The sequence below is a fragment of the Rhinolophus sinicus genome, chromosome 18, assembly GCF_057876585.1.
Source record: "Rhinolophus sinicus isolate RSI-liver-muscle chromosome 18, RSI-T2T, whole genome shotgun sequence".
Classification (NCBI taxonomy): domain Eukaryota; kingdom Metazoa; phylum Chordata; class Mammalia; order Chiroptera; family Rhinolophidae; genus Rhinolophus; species Rhinolophus sinicus.
Genome location: NC_142518.1, coordinates 51,065,684 through 51,085,083, shown reverse-complemented (window position 1 = coordinate 51,085,083; position 19,400 = coordinate 51,065,684). Strand labels below are relative to the sequence as shown.

Below are 19,400 nucleotides of genomic sequence, written 5' to 3'. Positions count from 1 at the left end.
AGACATTATACTGCAAATTTAGCCTCTCTTAAACCAAGACTTAACTGTTAGCTTCTCAAATATTCAAGATACTTATAAACAAAATCATTTTTTGTTGGTTTATTTTTGAAGTCATTACTAGAGGAACTAATTTAATATAACTTTGATGCAAAAAGCGTAACGTTTGATTAGTATGTTCAGGCATCTGTCCCTAGAAATGTCTATGTAACTCTGTATTTATACAACTCTGGTTATAACAGAATGTAGTGTAAGAAAACTTTTCTTCAGTGTCACTGTTAAATTATCTTTGCTCTTTAAAAATCTACCATAAATCAGAAATGCCCACTTATTTGAATGATCTTAATGCAATTCTTCTCAAGTATATTTGAATCTGTCAAGGACTTTAATTAAATCCTTGAGTAAACTTTATAAATAAAAGCTATTTTCCTGGTTTAACTTTTAGAAAGGTACACTTACTATTAATTTTATCTCTTTTATGTGGAATCACATTATTTCTGCAGAATTGTTAATAACTTTTAGATAACTTATTAAATGACACTAGGCTCTTAGTAACCTAGTTTTAACACCACTACCTATGGAAGTCAATGTTAACCTCCACACAAAAAAAGATAATTTTAGGAGTTATAACCTTGTTTGGTTACTTCTGAAATGTGCAACACAGAACAATGATACACACACACACATTTCCAGCTACTTTAATACACTGGTGACATGTTGTGATCTGAACATTTAAAATATTTCTAACCATTCTAGAAAGTCAGTGTGGTGCCATTTTATTTGTTTTTATATAGCTTTTACTCTCAAACAGCCACTTGTTTTCCTATTAAGTAGGCTGTGAGTGCTTTAAAGGGCACTAACTATGTTTTTCACTTAGTTTGTATATTTTTTGAGCATTATACACTATTTAATTATTAAATGCCCATTGAAGGAATGAATGAAGATGGCACAAATGGCTTGACTATGTGTTCTGATGTCAAGTTGGTTGTTTCATTTATGGTTGGTAGAAAAGTTTTATTTTTTTAAAAGTGAGCTTCTCTCACTTTGTAAATTGTTTAAATAGGGAAAGCACCTCTGTTATCCCCATAGTGGTTGTTTGTGATGGAAATATGGAGAAGGAGGTAATAAACCAGAAATACCAAAACTCTAAGGGAAGGCAATCATCCATTTTTCCAGAAAAATGCTTTGTTAGCAAAGGCATACAAAATACATAGTTTTGTAAGCTATTAATGAATGTATTGTGAAGTCTGTCCATCTGCAACAAAAATAAAGTGGCTGCATGTTATTGCCATTATCTAGTCATGGTCAAAAGGTTGGAAAGTATGTACCTAGGGCATAATATTTATATGACTAGATATTCTATTAAGAGCTAATTTTCATTATTTTATTTTTGGTGAATCAAATACTCTACATTTGAAAAATTTTATTTTTTGAAGGAAGGGAAAATAGCCTACTTTGCAGGTAGTTTTCATCTAAAATCACAGGAAACATAGGAAACTTAGGAAACATAGTCTTAGGTATTATGATGTTAACTACGAAATGTTAGCTACAGTCTTTAAGTAGAAAGCTGAAACTTATTATAATCATATTTTCATTCAGCCAGAAACACCAAAGCTACAAAACATATTTTAAATGCTTTCATACTATTGGAAACGTTCATTTGTGAAAAACAGCTGGGGAAAACAACTCTTTTTCTAATGTTAAGGCTTGTATCTTAGCAATATTTTTATCACTTATAATTGGCTAACATTAAGTTTACATAAGGAGAAGCTATAAAAACATACTGTGCAATTACAACTCGTTCCACAGAAAGTGTGGTCTTTTGGGAAAATTACAAAATTGTTCTCTATTAAAGTAAAAGCATTAAGGAGATACCAATTTTGTATTTTCATTTTGGTTATAAGAATATATGCCTTATTTTACATGTACAATTACATTCAATTACACATTCTAGTAGAAAACAAAGTAATTATTTCAAGTTGTGAATTTATACACACATAGTCCAATCCAAATTAAATGTATTTGTTTACCATGTCTAATGAGGTATAACAAGGCTAAAATTCAATGTGTACCAACTTAATTATGTCTCAAGACATGTTGGTAAAATTTCATTGAAAACAATTAGTTGCTGCTGTCAAAAATATTTTCAAACAGTTAGCAATCTTACTTTGTGCATGCAAGTCAGAGTGCTAGAAGAAACACTTGATACTCATTAAAATATAATTATACTTATTTTCAGAAGAAATAAGATAAAGCAAATTTTAAGTCAAAAGTAGCAAAGGTTTGGGGTACTTTGCTCCCTAATATCATATCATCAAAGTAATTCAAATTATATTTATTTAAATGAGAGATTAGAATATCACGGCTATTTCTGACAGCCTTCTGCATAAAATGGGATATTTAAGAAAGAGTTGTTTTAAAATGTCTTGATCCATGTTATTTAAGGTTCATTTAGCTTTGTTCTCTCTCTGTACATAGAGGGAAAGAACCAATACCACGTCATGCACAGGTGAGAGGAGATAGATTAACTATCACAAGGTTGTTTGTGATTAAGCTTACACTTATGAGCTATACAACTTTTAATAGAGTACTAGACAAGTCAGCCACAGTACAATCAAGGCCACTGGGCTATCTGTCAGTTGTATAGCAGATGGATCTTTCAAATGTAAAATCATGTTGCTGGCTACAGGGGTCAGAGAAGTAATACTGGACACTTTGTTTATTCTCTTTCAGGGCTAGCATATCCAAATAAATAATTTTTTATCCTGTTCAATGATTGAATTATAGGAAATGGAGAATAAATTTAAAATCTACATGTTTATAAACTTACCTTAAAAAATTGATTCACAGCACCTGATGATGTGGCAAACTTCATAACATCTGATGATTCAGCTTCTAATATAATAGCAAAACTTGGGAGCAGTATATGTGAATTGGAGTGAAAGTTTAAACTGGCAGGATCCTTGATACCAATGGGATTCTGGACTCTAGAGAAATCTTTTAAAAGGCCAGATTCCTTGGCATCAAGGACATCCTTGGACTCAATGGCATGCCTAAAGCTAGCAGAGTCCATACAGCCAGCATTGCCTTTTAGGTAAACACCAAATTTGTGGTCATCGATAACTATGTAATTTCTACAAAGCTTAGATGAATCAGAAAATTTTGTGGTGGTCAAATTTCCAGGAATGGAAGTATAGTTAATGCTAGCAGAAAAAGTGGGGGCACCACCATAAACAATATTAGGAATAGAGGAACTGGAACGGATTTCTAATTCAGGCTCAGAGAGATTAATATTTCTGGTACTAGAATTATGAACATTAAGAGTACTTACGGATTTATAATCGGGGTTGGTGACAAAGTTGGAGCCAATGATATGAGTAAATCTAGTGTCATGGTTAGTGTCTGAGGCATAGTAGATGCAAGCAATATAGCTAGGGATAATAGCACCAGTACAACTAGTGGTATTGCTGGTGCCAATGCCATTGACATTGCTAGTGGTTGAGCTAGGTCTGGCAGCATAGCTGCTGTTGGCAATATAGCTGGTGTTGACTACAAAGCTATAACCTACTGCATGGGTAAATCTTGGAATGTAGTCAAGGTCTGAGTCATAGTTTGGGACAGCTGCATAGTTGTGGCCAGCAGTACTGGCGGGTTTTGTATCACAGTTGGAATCAGCATCCTTGTTAGAACTAATAGCACTATTGTGACTAGTAGTATTACTAGGCCTGGTATTACAGTTATAGTTAGGGTCTTTTTTAAGGTCAGGGATACTATTGTTGGGGCCAGGGCCATTATCGTTGGGGTTAGGGCTATTGCTGTTGGGAACAGGACTATTGTTGGGGCCAAGGCCATTGATGTTTAGGCCAGAGCCATTGTTGCTGGAGATAGGGATGTTGGGACCATGTCCATTATTTTGAGGGTAAGGGCCATTGTTCTGCAGGCTAGATTCATTGATGGTAAGGCCAGGTTTATTGTTGTTTGGGTCAGCTTCATTGGTGGGGCTACTACCATTGTTAGGGCGAATGCCATTGCCTGACCCAGTGGCATTGCTGAGGCCAACACCATTGCTAGAACTAGAAGTGTAGTCCAGGCCAGTTCCATTTTGGAGCACATAGATGTAGTTTAGATTAGTGCCATTGTTGGAGCCAGCAGTAAAGTCCTGATCAACATCACTGTCTAGGCCAGAGGTATTATCTGAATTGTTGGTATATTTGTCCTCCTCAGATTCAGTGTTATATTTGGAGTTAGAATCATTGTTAGTGACATTATCAATGTTAGAATCAGATTCACTGTTGGAGTCACTTCCATTGTTAGAGTCACCATCACTGTTGGAATCAGTTCCACTTGTAGGGTCAACATCACCACTGGGATCAGATCCATTGCTTGTGTCTGCATCATTTTCAGCATTGCTATCTTTGGGGTCACTGTCATCAGGGTCAGACTTATCTTTGGGATCTTTCTTATCTTTGGTGTTTGTTTCATCATCAGGATCTTTCTCATCAGAGTCTGTCTCATCTTCAGAGTCTGTCTCATCTTCATGGTCTGTCTCATCTTTGAGAAGAGGCTTGTCTTTGTCATTGGCCTTATCTTTGAGATTGCCAGTACTGACCAGTTTAGTCTTATTGTTAAGACTTGTCTCATTTTCAAGTTTGACATTAAGGTTAAACTTGCCCTCACTTTCAAGGCCAGCAATATTGCTGCTGATGATATTGTCTGGGCCAGGGGTACTAAGATGGACCAGGGTATTTTGAGGATTCATGGGAAAGGTACTGGTAACAGTAAAGCCTATGAGGCTTTGGAGAGCTGAGCAACTTTCACAATTTAAATAAGAAGTTGAACTCAAGGAATATTTAGAATCCTCCTGGTGTAGAGGACAGCGAATGCCCACAGGGTGCATAGGATCCAGGGATCGAGATAAAGGGCTATTCCGAGAAGTCTTGCGGTGTCTAATAGGTTTGGGGCTCAGACAATATTTAGAATACATGGGAATTTGGCGATGTAAAGGATTGTCAGGGTGTGAATCATCAGAATCCATGAGACATTTACGAAAATTAGAATTACTAATTTCTATGAAATACTTGGGACACATTGTAGCTCCAGAGTCCAAAGAATATGTGTTATTTCTGTGAGTCTTGGGTTGTACCGCAGACATGGAGGAGGGGTGGCAGACAGGCACTGAAACTTCAGAGGTATAATCCTCAGCACTTACTAGACGAATAGGATTAATTTGAGACCTAGAACTTTGAAAACTCTGTTGGTGTCTATAGTCTTTGCAACAACTCTCATAGACTGAAATTTTGTGGCTAGCATTTCTTTGATGTTTCTTATCCACTAATGTGTTTGGGTCTGGAGAAAGGTTGTGGCTGTGTTTTTCCTTTAACTTTTGTTGTGAGTCTTGCTTATCGCTGAGAGTTGGAGACGCCTCTTTGAATCTCAGAAACTTTTCATCACTCAGGTATCTTACAAGTTTGATTCTGGAAACTTCTGGAGAGAGAAGAATAAAATATGAGTAAGAATAATAAAAAAAGATAATGAAGTTTAACTTTGACACTCACATTACAACACAAATCTGTACAAAGGAAAACATGCTATTTTTTAATAGGTTATTGAAATTTGATATTTCAAAAGGAGGCCATGATCCTAAATTTTCTGCCCAAGCAGGTGTCATGTTGAGCTTATAAAATATAAGCTCATAAAAAATGAGACATGAACATTTATCCCAGATTTTTATAATCTTTAGATTTAGAGTTTATTCTTTAGAAAATAATTCATTACCAAGAATTCATTGGCATGATATTGCCAAAATAAAACTTATTTTACACAGCTTGGTTAGTACAGATCTGTATTACTATTACTTTTTTCATTTTGTTTCTAGAAATACTAGCAATTTATTTTTTCTTGGAACATAATCCCTATAATGTATACAATTTCCATGTTTGGAGACAAAAGTTTCCTTGGGCTTGATATGTCAAAGTTGCAAAATTTTCTGATATTAAATTTATCATCAAGGATTAATTTCTGTAGCTATCAAGGACTTAATTGGCACATGATTCTAGAAATTTGGACATTTACCAATATCTTAGCTTTAAAATTGAACTAAAACATTCAATAAATGTCATTATGGGATAGCATTGTTTTCCACTTAATTAGGCAGAAATAAAATAAAAACCAACATGACAATCTTGAAACAGAAGACCTTTCATCATTCCTTCAAAGTCCTAAGAACATTTCCCCCATGTTTTGGCATCAAGAACAAAATGACATTTGGGAAAGATTCTAAGAATGTTGGGTAGTAGTTTCCACTTAGAAATTGACAGTAACTTTTTATAGAAAAGTAGATAGGTCTTCTCATCCAATTCCCCTTAAAGTCATCTAGAATTCTTAAAATAAAGATTTAATTACACACTAATAATCTTTAGGTATTTATAGGACAGTTAACTTTAAGTAGGTCCATTCTAAAATGTATTCAATAGGGTATGGTATGTATGATTTGGCCTATAATGAACCTTTTTTACTCTACAGCCCTGATAGATATATTTCTAAGAAAAAGAGCTCATATTCTTATAAATACATGAAGTCATTATGTTGCCCATGATAACATGATAGCTTTCAATTGTGCTTACATAATGTAAAAGAAGATCTTGGCAGTATATAATTTATGCTTTATAGTGAATACAAGAAGCACAACTATAAATTTTCTGTCCCAAGTCAAATGTCAACAAATATTAAAGGAAGGTGGCAGCTATTATAATTAATGGCTCTGGTCATCAATAGTATATATTATATATTTTACTCGTATAGTGCTTTTATTTTAAATTAGTGACAAAGGTTTATAGCCTGACAGAAACAAAAAAGTGATGTAATTTGGCTATGTGTTATACTCTTTCACATTCAAGATAATAGTGGAATGTACTAAAACAGTTATTAACCATCTGGCTGGAAAGCACATTGGAAGTATATGGATATTGAAGGTGTACAGAGATTTTAAACTCAATGAAAAAATACTGCTTGAAAATAACACATCAAATATAAGAGTTTGTATCACTAAATTGGTTAATATCTTATGATCAAGAGTGAGGCACAAAACTAAGAATGAGATGAAAATGAGACAGCAGTACTCAGACTGCTCTACAGAGATACAGAACTTAAATTATAACCAAGAAAGTATCTCTCATTTAATAATCCTGAAGATGCATCTCTGATTTCCAAAGTCAAATGAATATATTAACATGCAAATGATAAAACAGAACATCTATAATGATCAATTTGTCTCTACATGATGATCTGTACCAGCGGAGTTTGGTGTAGCCACAGCACAGAATGCATAAGGTGTATAGTGGAGATCACTATCAGAGGTAATCTAGAGCCTTAACTCTTTTTATGGCTTTATAAGAGAGGATAAAAATGAATAAATGACAACAAAGTAGAATCTTAATCACATCTGAGCATAATAGCTTTTCAGTGTGATTTAGAGAACTCAATACTGTGTGTTAGATAGAGCACTGATTTTCAGTCAAAGAGCCAGTGTTTGAGAATCTAGTTCTACCATGAATTTGTGATATGATTTGGGCAAAATATACAATATTTAGAAGCTATAGTTTCTTTATCATTAATACAATTATAATATATACCTTTTAGGATTTCTGGTCAAGATGACAGGGTAGAAAAATGCTATGCTTGCCTACTCCCATGACCACATGAAAACTACAACTAAACTACATAACAACTATCACTAAGAATCATAGGAAGTCTAGCTGAACAGAAGTCTTATAACTAAGGATATACAGAAGAAGTCACACTGAGACTGGTAGGAAGTATGGAGGGGCAGAGACATAGAATGGGCTGGTCCCATACCTACGTGTGGCAGTTAAAAATTGGGAGCGATATCTCAGCTGCAGAGGTCCCCCTGAGAAGGGAGGGGTCCCAGCCCCACACCAAACTCCCTCAGCCCAAGTCTAGTCCTGGGAAGAGAAGTCCCTAAATTCTGGCTATGAAAACCAGCAGCGATAGTGACTGAGTGAAATAGAGGATGACTGCAGTCCCAGGCATTCCTCTTAAAGGGCCCACACTCACTGATGGGGACTTATTCACTGATGGACTCACTCACTCACTCTGAGCTCCAGCACTTGGAATACAGCTAGAAAAGTGCCAGGGACATAGGAGAGGAAATGAATTTTCTGGCTTTAGGGTGAGGGATAGAGGGGCATCTTTATCCTTGACAGAAGTGCAGGTAGACAACAGTATTTCTTTGTTGAACCCTACCCCACCTAGTGTGCAGATGCAGGCAGGCATCACATTTGAGTTTCCATCAAATGGGCTAACACCCTTCGCCCAATCCTGGTGATTCTCTGAGACCCTGACCCATACAACTTGCAGGTTCACCAAGCTGATTCCAGTGGCTTTCCCACACAAATGGCTTATCTTGGCTATGGTGTGGACTTTCCTAATATCTCTCAAAGATTCACAAATCCCAGACAAACAGCTTCTGGCCTCGGCATACCCCATAAAACTTGCTAACAGCCCCAAACCCAGCACTAGCAGCAGCCAGCCTCAGATCACAGTTTAGCCTCTCCTAGGAATCTCAAAGCCCAGGACAAATAGCAACCATCTTCAGATCACTTTGCAGTTCATACCAAGTGACCTTAGGCAGGGCACAGGCAGCAGCTGAGCTTGACCTGCAACAGAGGCCCTCCCAAAAGGCCGCAGAACCAACACACATGGTTACCAGCTTCACAACATACCATAGCACCACACAACCACCTTCACAAATGACATACAAAACAGGCAGACTGGGTAGGCACCAGGGCCCAGCTAAAGCAAATCCTGCTCCGTAGGGTTAGCCCCTGCACAAGAGCTCCTCCACTGTAGTCATGGCCAGTCCTCACAACCAATCAGCCTGAGGGTCAATCCCACCCATTGATATGCCAACAGGAACCAAGCCTCACCTTCAACAGATTGGCACACATAACCTAAGTAAGAGACATACCTGGAGCACTACATCACTGGGGCCTACAGGACACCTACATTATAAGTTCACTCTACATAGTAGCTCTACCTAATACATAGAAACAAAAACAGGCAGCCAAAATGTCTCAAACACGTCTCAAATGAAAGAATAGATCAAAGCTCCAGAAAAAGAACTAAATATAATTAAGACAAGCAATCTATTAGATGAAGAGTTCAAAAAACTGGTTATAATAATACTCAATAATCTCAGGGAGACTATCAACAGAGAGATAGTAAACATAAAAATTGATATAGAAAACATTTAAAAAAGAACCAGTCAGAAATGAAGAATATAATAACTGAAATAAATAATACATTAGAGGGACTCAACAGTAGATTAGATGAAGCAGAGGATCGAATCAGAAATTTGGAAGAATAGGTAGCATCAAGCACCCTAAGAGAACAGCAAAAATTTTTTAAAATTTAAAAAAAATGAGGATAGTTTCAGGGGCCTCTGGGCCAACACCAAGCATACCAACATATACATCACAGGGCTACCAGAAATCAAAGAGAAACAGCAAGAGATTGAGAAACTATTTGAAGAAATAATGACTAAAATCTTTCCTAACCTGGTGAAGGAAATAGACATGCAGGTCCAGGAAGCACAGAGATTCCCAAACAGGATGAACCCAGAGAGGCCCACACCAAGATACATCATAATTAAAATGCCAAAGTTAAAAGACAAAGAAAGAATCTTGAAAGCAGCCAGACAAAAGCAGTTAGTTACCTACAAGGGAGCTTCCATAAGACTATCAATTGATTTTTCAACAGAAACTTTACAGGCCAAAAGGGACTGGCAGGAAATATTGAAAGTGATGAAAAACAAGGACCTACAACCAAGATTACTCTACTGAGCAAAGCTATCGTTTAGAATCAAAGAACAGATAAAGAGCTTCCCAGACAAGAAAAAGCTAAGGGAGTTCATCAACACCACACCAATATTACAAGGAATCTTAGAGGGAATAATTTAAGATGAAAAAAAAAATCAAATACATGAATAATAAAATGGCAATAAGTACATATCCATCAATAATTATTTTAAATGCAAATGGATTAAATGCTCCAGTCAAAAAACAGAGTGGCTGAATGGATAAAAAAATATGACCCTTACAAAAGCTACCTATAAGAGACTCATTTCTGATAGAAAGACCCACACAGAAAGAAACTAAAGGGATGGAAAAAGGTATTTCATGAAAATAGAACCAAAAAAAAAAGGTAGGTGTAGCAGTACTGACACCATACAAGGTTATGTAAAAAGAGACACAGAAGGACCCAGTAATTCCACTTCTGGGTATTTAGCTGAAGAAATGCTACTTCGAAGGCACATGTGCATCCATATGTTCACTGCAGCATTATTTACAATAGCCAAGATATGAAGGCAACTGGGGTGTCTATCAATGGATCAATGGATAAAGAAGAGGTGGTACATACATACAATGGAATATTACTCAGTCAAAAAAAGAATGAAGTCTTACCATCTGCAACAACCTGGATGGACCTATAGAGTATTATCCTAATGAAGTAAGTCACACATAGACAGACAAATACCATATGATTTAATTTATATGTGGAATTTAAAAACACAAAAACAAATTGAACAAACAAAACAGAAACACACTCATAGACGAAAAGAACATTTTCATGATTGCCAGATGGGAGGGCGTTTGGGGGGGATGGGTGAATAAAGGGATGGGATTAAGAAGTACAAATTAGATAGGTCATCAAAATGGCGGCGTGAGATAAGCCTCTGTAAAGCACCCCTGGAATTTACAACTAATCAAATAACAGTAACTCCACAAAGGACTCCATGAACAGCAGACAGGCAAGACGAAGAGGCCCACTACTGAATTCACCTAAAAGTGGGCGAACCACGCAAACTGGGGAGGAAGGAAGGGAGAAGTGTGGTGACAGAGCCACTCGGGCGCAGGATGCAGACCTAGCTCAGTGCTCTGAGCTCACTGCATCCTGGAACTACTGCAGCTATGGGAGAGAGAAGAACTCAGACCGCTAGGGCACTGCTTAAGGCCCAAAGGGCTGAGAGGGCAGCATATAACACGGCTGAACCCAACTCTCACAGCAGAGACCTCGGGGAAAGGACTGAGGGAAGAAGGCTGAAAACGGTGGTTTAAGCCCTCAGTGCCGAGCAGAGAACAGAAGCCTTAGGCACTGAGACTAGCCGCCCCCTCCCTACCTTCCCAGAGCTTGCCCCGCCCCCCACCTGCCCGGTGCTAGAAGCGAAACAATAGCAGTGTCAGATAAAAATAACAGAATATTTCCTGTTCTGAGAACTGTGGACCACAGACACAGATTCACAGACCAAATAGTTCCGGCAAAGGGGAGGGAGCTGCGGAAGCAGCACAGGCTGTGGTGGTGGTCCCTGCCATTGCTCTGGGCCACCTCTCACAACTCACCCCACCCCTGACCCCACCTATCTGGGTGGATCCCTGCAGGAGTAAACAGAACAGCTGAAACATACGGGCTCTGAATCTGGTGCAGGAAGAGCTTTGGAACTTCAAAAGCTCTCCGCATACCCACAAGGACACTGTCCCCTGTGAACCAGGCGATCTACTAACAGAGGAGCAGCCTGCCACCCAGGGAATCCCCCCATTGTGTGAGAAGCTGGAATAGTGCAGAGAAAACATAGCACTACCGTGTGAGAGAGAAAAAAAAAGGCTGCATCGGAGAAAAAAATAAAACATTCTACCAACACGTATTGGAAAACAAAAGAAAGACCTCTTCCTATCAACCTGTTGCAGAAGCCACTCCTGTAGCTATTTAGGAAGAGAAATAATAAATCTGTAATTGCCAGGAATAACCAAGGCAACAAAACAGCTAGGAAAGAAAGTCGCCAGAAAAGGAACTTAAAGATACGGAAATATGTGACTTAAATCAAAGAGAATTCAAGATTGCAATTCTGAAAAAACTGAACGAGATACAAGAAAACACAGAAAGGCAGTTTCATGAACTCAGAAACACAATCAAAGAACAACATGAGCATTTTACGAAAGAGATTGGAATTTTAAAAAAGAACCAAATAGAATTTCTGGAGATTAAGAACTCAATAGAAGAAATTAAGAATGAAATAGCCAGCTTAGGTAGTAGAGTTGACCAGATGGAGGAAAGAATCAGTGACATCGAAGATAGAAATCTGGAAATTACACGGATGGAAGAAGAAAGAGACTTGAGACGTAAAAGAAATGAAAGAACTCTACAAGAACTTTCTGACTCCATCAGAAAGAGCAATATAAGAATAATGGGCATACCAGAAGGAGAAGAAAGAGAGAAGGGAACAGATAATATATTTAAACAAATTGTTGACAAGAACTTCCCAAACTTGTGGACAGAACTGGGCCCTTGAATCCAAGAGGCAAAGAGAACAGCTAATTACCTCAATCCCAACAGGCCTTCTCCAAAGCACATTGCATTGAAGCTGTCAAAAATCAACGACAAAGACTGAACCCTCAAGGCAGCCAGGGAAAAGAAGACAGCAACCTACAAAGGAGAGCCTATTAGATTATAATCAGAATTTTCAGCAGTAACTACAAGCCAGGAGGGAATGGAACCAAATACTCAAACAAGTGAAAGAGAAAAAGTATGAGCCAAGAATAGTATACCCAGCAAAGATATCCTTTAGATATAAAGGCGGAATAAAGACCCTTCCAGACGTACAGAAGCTGAGGGAATTTTCTAATACACGACCTGCACTATAAGAAATATTAAAAGAGGCGATTCGACCACCATCAACAGGGACAATTTGTGGCAACCAAAACATAAAAATGGGGAGAGTAAAGGCCTGAACAGCAGTATGGGAATGGAAAAAGTAAGCATGCTGAAGAAAATGGAATACTCTAAATATCAAACTTTCTTTTACATAAACTTAAGGGTAACCACTCAAAAAAAAAAAAATCCAGAACTGAAATATGTACTGTAATAAAAGAAGAAACAGAAGGAAAATTCATAGAATACCACAATACAGAAATAATACACAACTACAAAAAGGCAAAGAAGCAATGGAGACACAGTCTTACCAGAAAACTAAAGATAGAATGATAGGAAATCCTCACATGTCAATAATCACCCTAAATGTAAATGGACTGAACTCAGCAATAAAAAGGCACAGAGTAGCAGATTGGATCAAAAAACGAAACCCAACCATATGCTGTCTCTAAGAGACACATCTCACCTAGAAGGACAAGCATAGACTCAAAGTGAAAAGGTGGAAATTGACACTCCAAGCAAATGGTATCCAGAGAAAACAGGTGTAACCATACTGATATCAGATAAAACAACATGCAGGGTGAAAAATGTAACAAGAGACAAAGATGGACATTTCATAATGGTAAAGGGGACTATACAACAAGAAGACATAACAGTCATCAATATTTGTGCCCCCAATCAGGGAGCACCAGATTATACCAAGGAACTACTAACAGAACTAAACAGAGAAATTGACCAAAACACAATTATACTAGGGGACTTAAATACATCATTGATAGCTATGGATAGATCATCCAAACAGAAAATAAACAATGAAATAGCATCCCTAAATGACACATTAGATGAAACGGACATAATTGACATTTATAGAGCACTTCATCCTAAAACATCAGACTATACATTCCTTTCTAGTGTATATAGAACATTCTCAAGGATAGACGATATATTGGGACATAAAACCAGCCTCAGCAAACTTAAGAAGATTGAAATCATAACAAGCATATTCTCTGATCACAAAGCTCTGAGATTGGATATCAACTGCAAAAAGAAAACAGGGAAAACCACAAATACATGGAGAGTAAACAACATACTTTTAAAGAGCGACTGGGTCAAAGAAGAAATTAGAGGAGGGATCCAAAGATACATAGTAAGAAATGAGAATGAAAATACATCCTACCAAAATTTCTGGGATGCAGCAAAAGCAGTTTTAAGACGTAATTTATGACATTACAGGCCTTTCTCAAGAAACAAGAAAAATCCCAAATAAATAACCTCACGTTACACCTTAAAGAACTAGAAAAAGAAGAATAAAAGAAACTGAAGGACAGCAGAAGAAAGGAAATAATAAAAATCAGAGCAGAACTAAATAATAAAAATCAGAGTAGAGAACAAAAAGACAATAGAAAAAATTGTGACAAAGATCTGGTTCTTTGAAAAGATTAATGAAATTGACAAACCCCTGGCTAGACTCACTAAGATATAAATAGAGAAGACACTAATAAAATCAGAAATGAAAAGGGGAAGTTATAAAAGATGCCGCAGAAAGGCAAAGGATCACTAAAGAATACTACGAAGGACTATATGCCACCAAATTCAATAACCTAGAAGATATGGACAAGATCTTAGAAAAAGATCCTGGACCAGATGGCTTCACTAGTGAATTTTATCAAACCTTCAAAGAGGATCTAATACCAATCCTGCTCAAACTCTTCCAAAACATTGAAGAAGAGACAGTACTCCCTAACTCATTTTATGAGGCCAACATTACCCTGATACCAAAACCTGGTAAGGAGAACACAATAAAAGAAAACTACAGACCAATATTTCTGATAAATACAGATTCAAAAATCCTAAACAAAATTCTAGCAAACCAAATGCAACAATGCATTAAAATGATTATACATCACGACCAATGGGGTTCATCCCAGGGGCACAAGGATGGTTCAACATCTGCAAATCTATCACTGGGATAAATCACAGAAACATAATGAAGGACAAAAATTATATGATTATATAAATTGATGAAGAGAAAGCGTTTAACAAGATACAACATCCATTTATGATTAAAACACTTAATAAAATAGGTAAAGAAGGAAAATACCTTAACATAATAAAGGCCTTAAATGACAAACCCGCAGCTAACTGCATAATTAATGGTGGAAAACTGAAGCGCTTTGCTCTACGTTCAGAAACACGACAAGGCTGTCCCCTATCACCTCTGCTTTTCCACATAGTGTTGGAAGTCCTCGCCAGAGTAATCAGGCTAGAGAAAGAAACAAAAGGCATCTAAATTGGGAATGAAGAAGTTAAATTATCACTCTTTTCAGATGACATGATGCTATATATAGAAAACCCTAAAGACTCCACCAAGAAACAATCAACAAATACTTTAAGTTGCCAGCTACAAAATCAACATACAAAAGTCCATTGCCTTCCTACATACTAACAATGAAATCACACAAAAAGAAATGAAAAAAACAAAACAAAACAAAACAAAACAAAAACAAAAACACTCCTTTTGCAATTTCAGCAAAAGGAATAAAATACCTAGGGATAAACTTAACCAAGGATTTGAAAGACCTATATCCTGAAAACTATAAGACATTTTTAAAAGAAACTGAAGACACAAAGAAATGGAAAGATATTCCGTGCTCATGGATTGGAAGAATCAACATAGTTAAAATGGCCATATTACCCAAAGCAATATACAGATTCAATGCAATCCCCATCAAAATCCCAATGGCATTTTTTAAAGAAATAGAACAAAAAATCATCAGATTTGTTTGGAACCACAAAAGACCCCGAATAGCCAAAGCAATCTTAAGAAAAAAGAACCATGCTGGAGGTATCACACTCCCTGACTTTAGCTTGTACTACAAGGCAACAATAATCAAAACAGCATGGTACTGGCAGAAAAACAGACACATAGAGCAATGGAATAGGATTGTGAACCCAGAAATAAAACCACATAAATATGGACAGATAATTTTTGACAAAGAACCAAAACAACATACAATGGAGAAAAGACAGCTTCTTCAATAAATGGTGCTGGGAGAATTGGATAGCCACATGCAAAAGAATGAAACTGGACTGCCATCTGTCATCATGTACCAAAATTAATTCAAAATGGATCAAAGACTTAAGCATAAGACCTGAAACAATGAACTGCATAGAAGAAAACATAGGTACTAAAGTTATGGACCTTGGGTCCAAAGAGCATTTTATGAATTTGACTCCAAAGGCAAGGGAAGTCAAAGCTAAAATAAATGAGTGGGACTATATCAAACGTAAAAGCTTCTGCACAGCAAAAGAAGCCATCGACAAAACAAAGAGGCAACCAAGTGAATGGGAGATTTTTGCAAACAGTGCCTCCGATAAGGGGGTAATATCCAAAATATACAAGGAACTCATGCAACTCAACAACAAAAAAACAAACAACCCAATTGAAAAATGGGCAGAGGACCTGAAGAGACATTTCTACAAAGAGGACATACTAATGGCAAATAGACATATGAAAAAATGCTCATCATCACTAATCATCAGAGAAATGCAAATAAAAACCATAATGAGATATCACCTCACCCCAGTTAGAATGGCTATTATCAACAAGACAAATAGTAACAAGTGTTGGAGAGGCTGTGGAGAAAAAGGAACCCTCATACACAGTTGGTGGGAATGCAGACTGATGCAGCTGTTATGGAAGGCAGTGTGGAGGTTCCTCAAAAAATTATGAATAGAATTGGTATATGACCCAGCCATCCCTCTCCTGGGTATCTACCCCAAAAATCTGAAAACATTTATACGTAAAGACCCATGTGCTCCAATGTTCATTGTAACTTTATTTACGGTGGCCAAGGCATGGAAACAACCAAAATGTCCTTTGATAGATGAATGGATAAAGAAGTTTTAGTATATATACACAATGGACTACTATTCAGTGGTAAGAAAAGATGAAGTAGGACCATTTGTGACAACATGGATGGATCTTCAGATTATAATGCTAAGCGAAATAAGTCAGACGGAAAAAGCAGAGAACCATATGATTTCACTGATATGTGGTATAAACCAAAAACAACAAAAGAACAAGGGAAACAAATGAAGAAACAAAAACTCATAGACACAGACCATAGTTTAGTGGTTACCAGAGCGTAAGGGGGGAGGAGGATGGTAGATGAGGGTAAAGGGGATCAAATATATGGTGATGGAAGGAGAACTGACTCTGGGTGGTGAACACACAAAGCCACATATAGATGATGTATTATAGAATTGTACACTTGAAACCTATGTAGTTTTATTAACCATTGTCATCCCAATAAATCTAATAAATTTTTTTAAAACCTCCTAATAAAGAAAAGCACAGGACCAGATGATATCACTGGTGAATTCTACCAACATTTAAAGAAGAATAAATACCAATCCTTCTCAAACTCTTCCATGAAATAGAAGAGGAAGGATCACTTTCTATCAAATCTTGTTAAGCCAGAATTACCCAATAACAAGTGAGATAAAGACATCACAATAAATAAAACTAAAGATCAATATCTCTTTTTTATATTAAACTTTATTGCGGTGACAATGGTTAGTAAAATTACATAGGTTTCAAGCGTACAATTCTGTATCACATCATCTATATATCACATTGTGTGTTCGCCACCCAGAGTCAGTTCTCCTTCTATCATCATATATTTGACCCCCTTTACCTTCTTCTACTATCCCCTTCCCCCCTTACCCTCTGGTAACCACTAAACTATTGTCTGTGTCTAACATTTTTTGTTACTTTATTTGTTTGTCTTGTTCCTTTGTTGCTTTCAGTTTTATATCCCACATATCAATGAAGTCAGATGCTCAACATCAGTAATCATCAGAGAAATTCAAATAAAAACCACAGCGAGAAACACCTCACACAACTTAGAATAGCTATCATCAACAAGACAAATAATAACAAGTGTCGGAGAGACTGTGGAGAAAAAGGAACCCTCATGCACTGTTGATGGGAATGCAGATTGCTACAGCTGCTATGGAAGGCAGTGTGGAGGTTCCTCAAAAAATTAAGAATAGCATTACCATATCACCCAGCAATCCCTTCCCTGGGTATATACCCCAAAAATCTGAAAATATTTATTCGTATAGATATGGGTGCTGTGATGTTCACTGCAGCTTTATTTACAGTGGCCAAGATATAGAAACAACCAAAGTGTCCTTTGACAGATGACTGGATAAAGATGTGGTACATATATATAAGATGTGGTACATATATACCACTCGGCCATAAGAAAAGGTGAAATAGCTCAATTTGCGATAACATGGATGGATTTTGAGATTATTATGCTATGCGAAACAAGTCTGACCAATATCTCTTAATATAGATATAAAAATCATCAAGAGGATATTAGAGAACAGAATTCAGCAGGATGTTTAGAGGATTATACATCAGGACCAACTGGAATTTATCCCCGGAATGCAAAATTAATTTTAACATGCAATAAACAATATAACATGCCATATGAATAGAATAAACAAAAATCACATTATCATATCAATACATGCAGAAAATAATATTTCACAACACCCTAACAAGTTTGCAAACTTGTTGCAATGATGTTGCTAACTTTTTTTTGATATCAGAGGGATTATTCCTTATGAATTTGTACCAACTGGACAAATAGTTAACCAAATTTACTGTTTGCAAGTGCTGATAAGGCTGCGTGAAAAAGTTAGACGACCTGAACTTTTCACCAACAATTCATGGCTCTTTCATCACGACAATGTATCAGTTCACACGGCACTGTCTGTGAGGGAGTTTTTAGCCAGTAAAAAAAAACTGTATTGGAACAGCCTCCCTACTCACCTGATCTGGACCCCAATGACTTCTTTCTTTACCCCCAAGATGAAGGAAATATTAAAGTGAGACATTTTGATGACATTCAGGACATCAAGGGTAATACGACCATAGCTCTAATGGTCATTCTAGAAAAAGAGTTCTAAAATTGCTTTGAAGGGTGAAGTAGGTGCTGGGGTCAGTGCATAGCTTCCCAAGGGGAGTACTTCAAAGGTGAGTGTAGTGATATTCAGCAATGAGGTACGTATGTAGCACTTTTTCTAGGATGAGTTCACAAATTTAATTATCTGAACTTGTATCCATACAATGAAAAATTTTTGGTCATAAAAAGAATAAACTACTGATGACACTTGCTACTATGGATTAACATTGAAAGCATTATACTAATTGGATGAAAGCAGTCACAAAAGGCCATGAATTATATGATTACATTTATATGAAATGTCCAGGATAGGGAAATCTATAGAGACAGAATGTAGATTTGTGGTTTCTTAGGGTTAGGGAAAATGGGAAGGGTAGGCAGGTAATAACTATAGGGTACAGGGTTACATTTTATGGTGATAAAAATGTTCCAAAATTGACCGTTTTGATAGTTGCACATATCTGTGAATATACTTAAAACCATTGAATTGTGTAGTTTAATGGGTGAATTATATCTTAATAGAGCTGTTTAAATAGAAACACTCTGGCACTTAAAATCTAATGAGCTTCCTTTGTAGACAACATGTCATACATGTCGTTACACTTTGTTGGTGGATGAAACAAATGATTCTTGTGTGATTCTCCCAGGAGAAGATTCTTGAACATTCTACCTAGTTTCCACTAGACCTCTCTTCATGTG

The 19,400-nt window shown here is 36.8% G+C and overlaps 1 protein-coding gene across 1 annotated transcript in view; it reads right to left on the bottom strand.

Annotated features, from left to right (window-relative positions):
• Positions 1–19,400, bottom strand: part of LOC148754626 (uncharacterized) — a 179,544-nt gene that overhangs the window by 5,213 nt on the left and 154,931 nt on the right. The window contains exon 11 of the mRNA XM_088794868.1: positions 2,828–5,481. Within this exon, the coding sequence (XP_088650994.1) occupies positions 2,828–5,481 (2,654 nt within the window). The remainder of the gene's footprint in view (positions 1–2,827; positions 5,482–19,400) is intronic.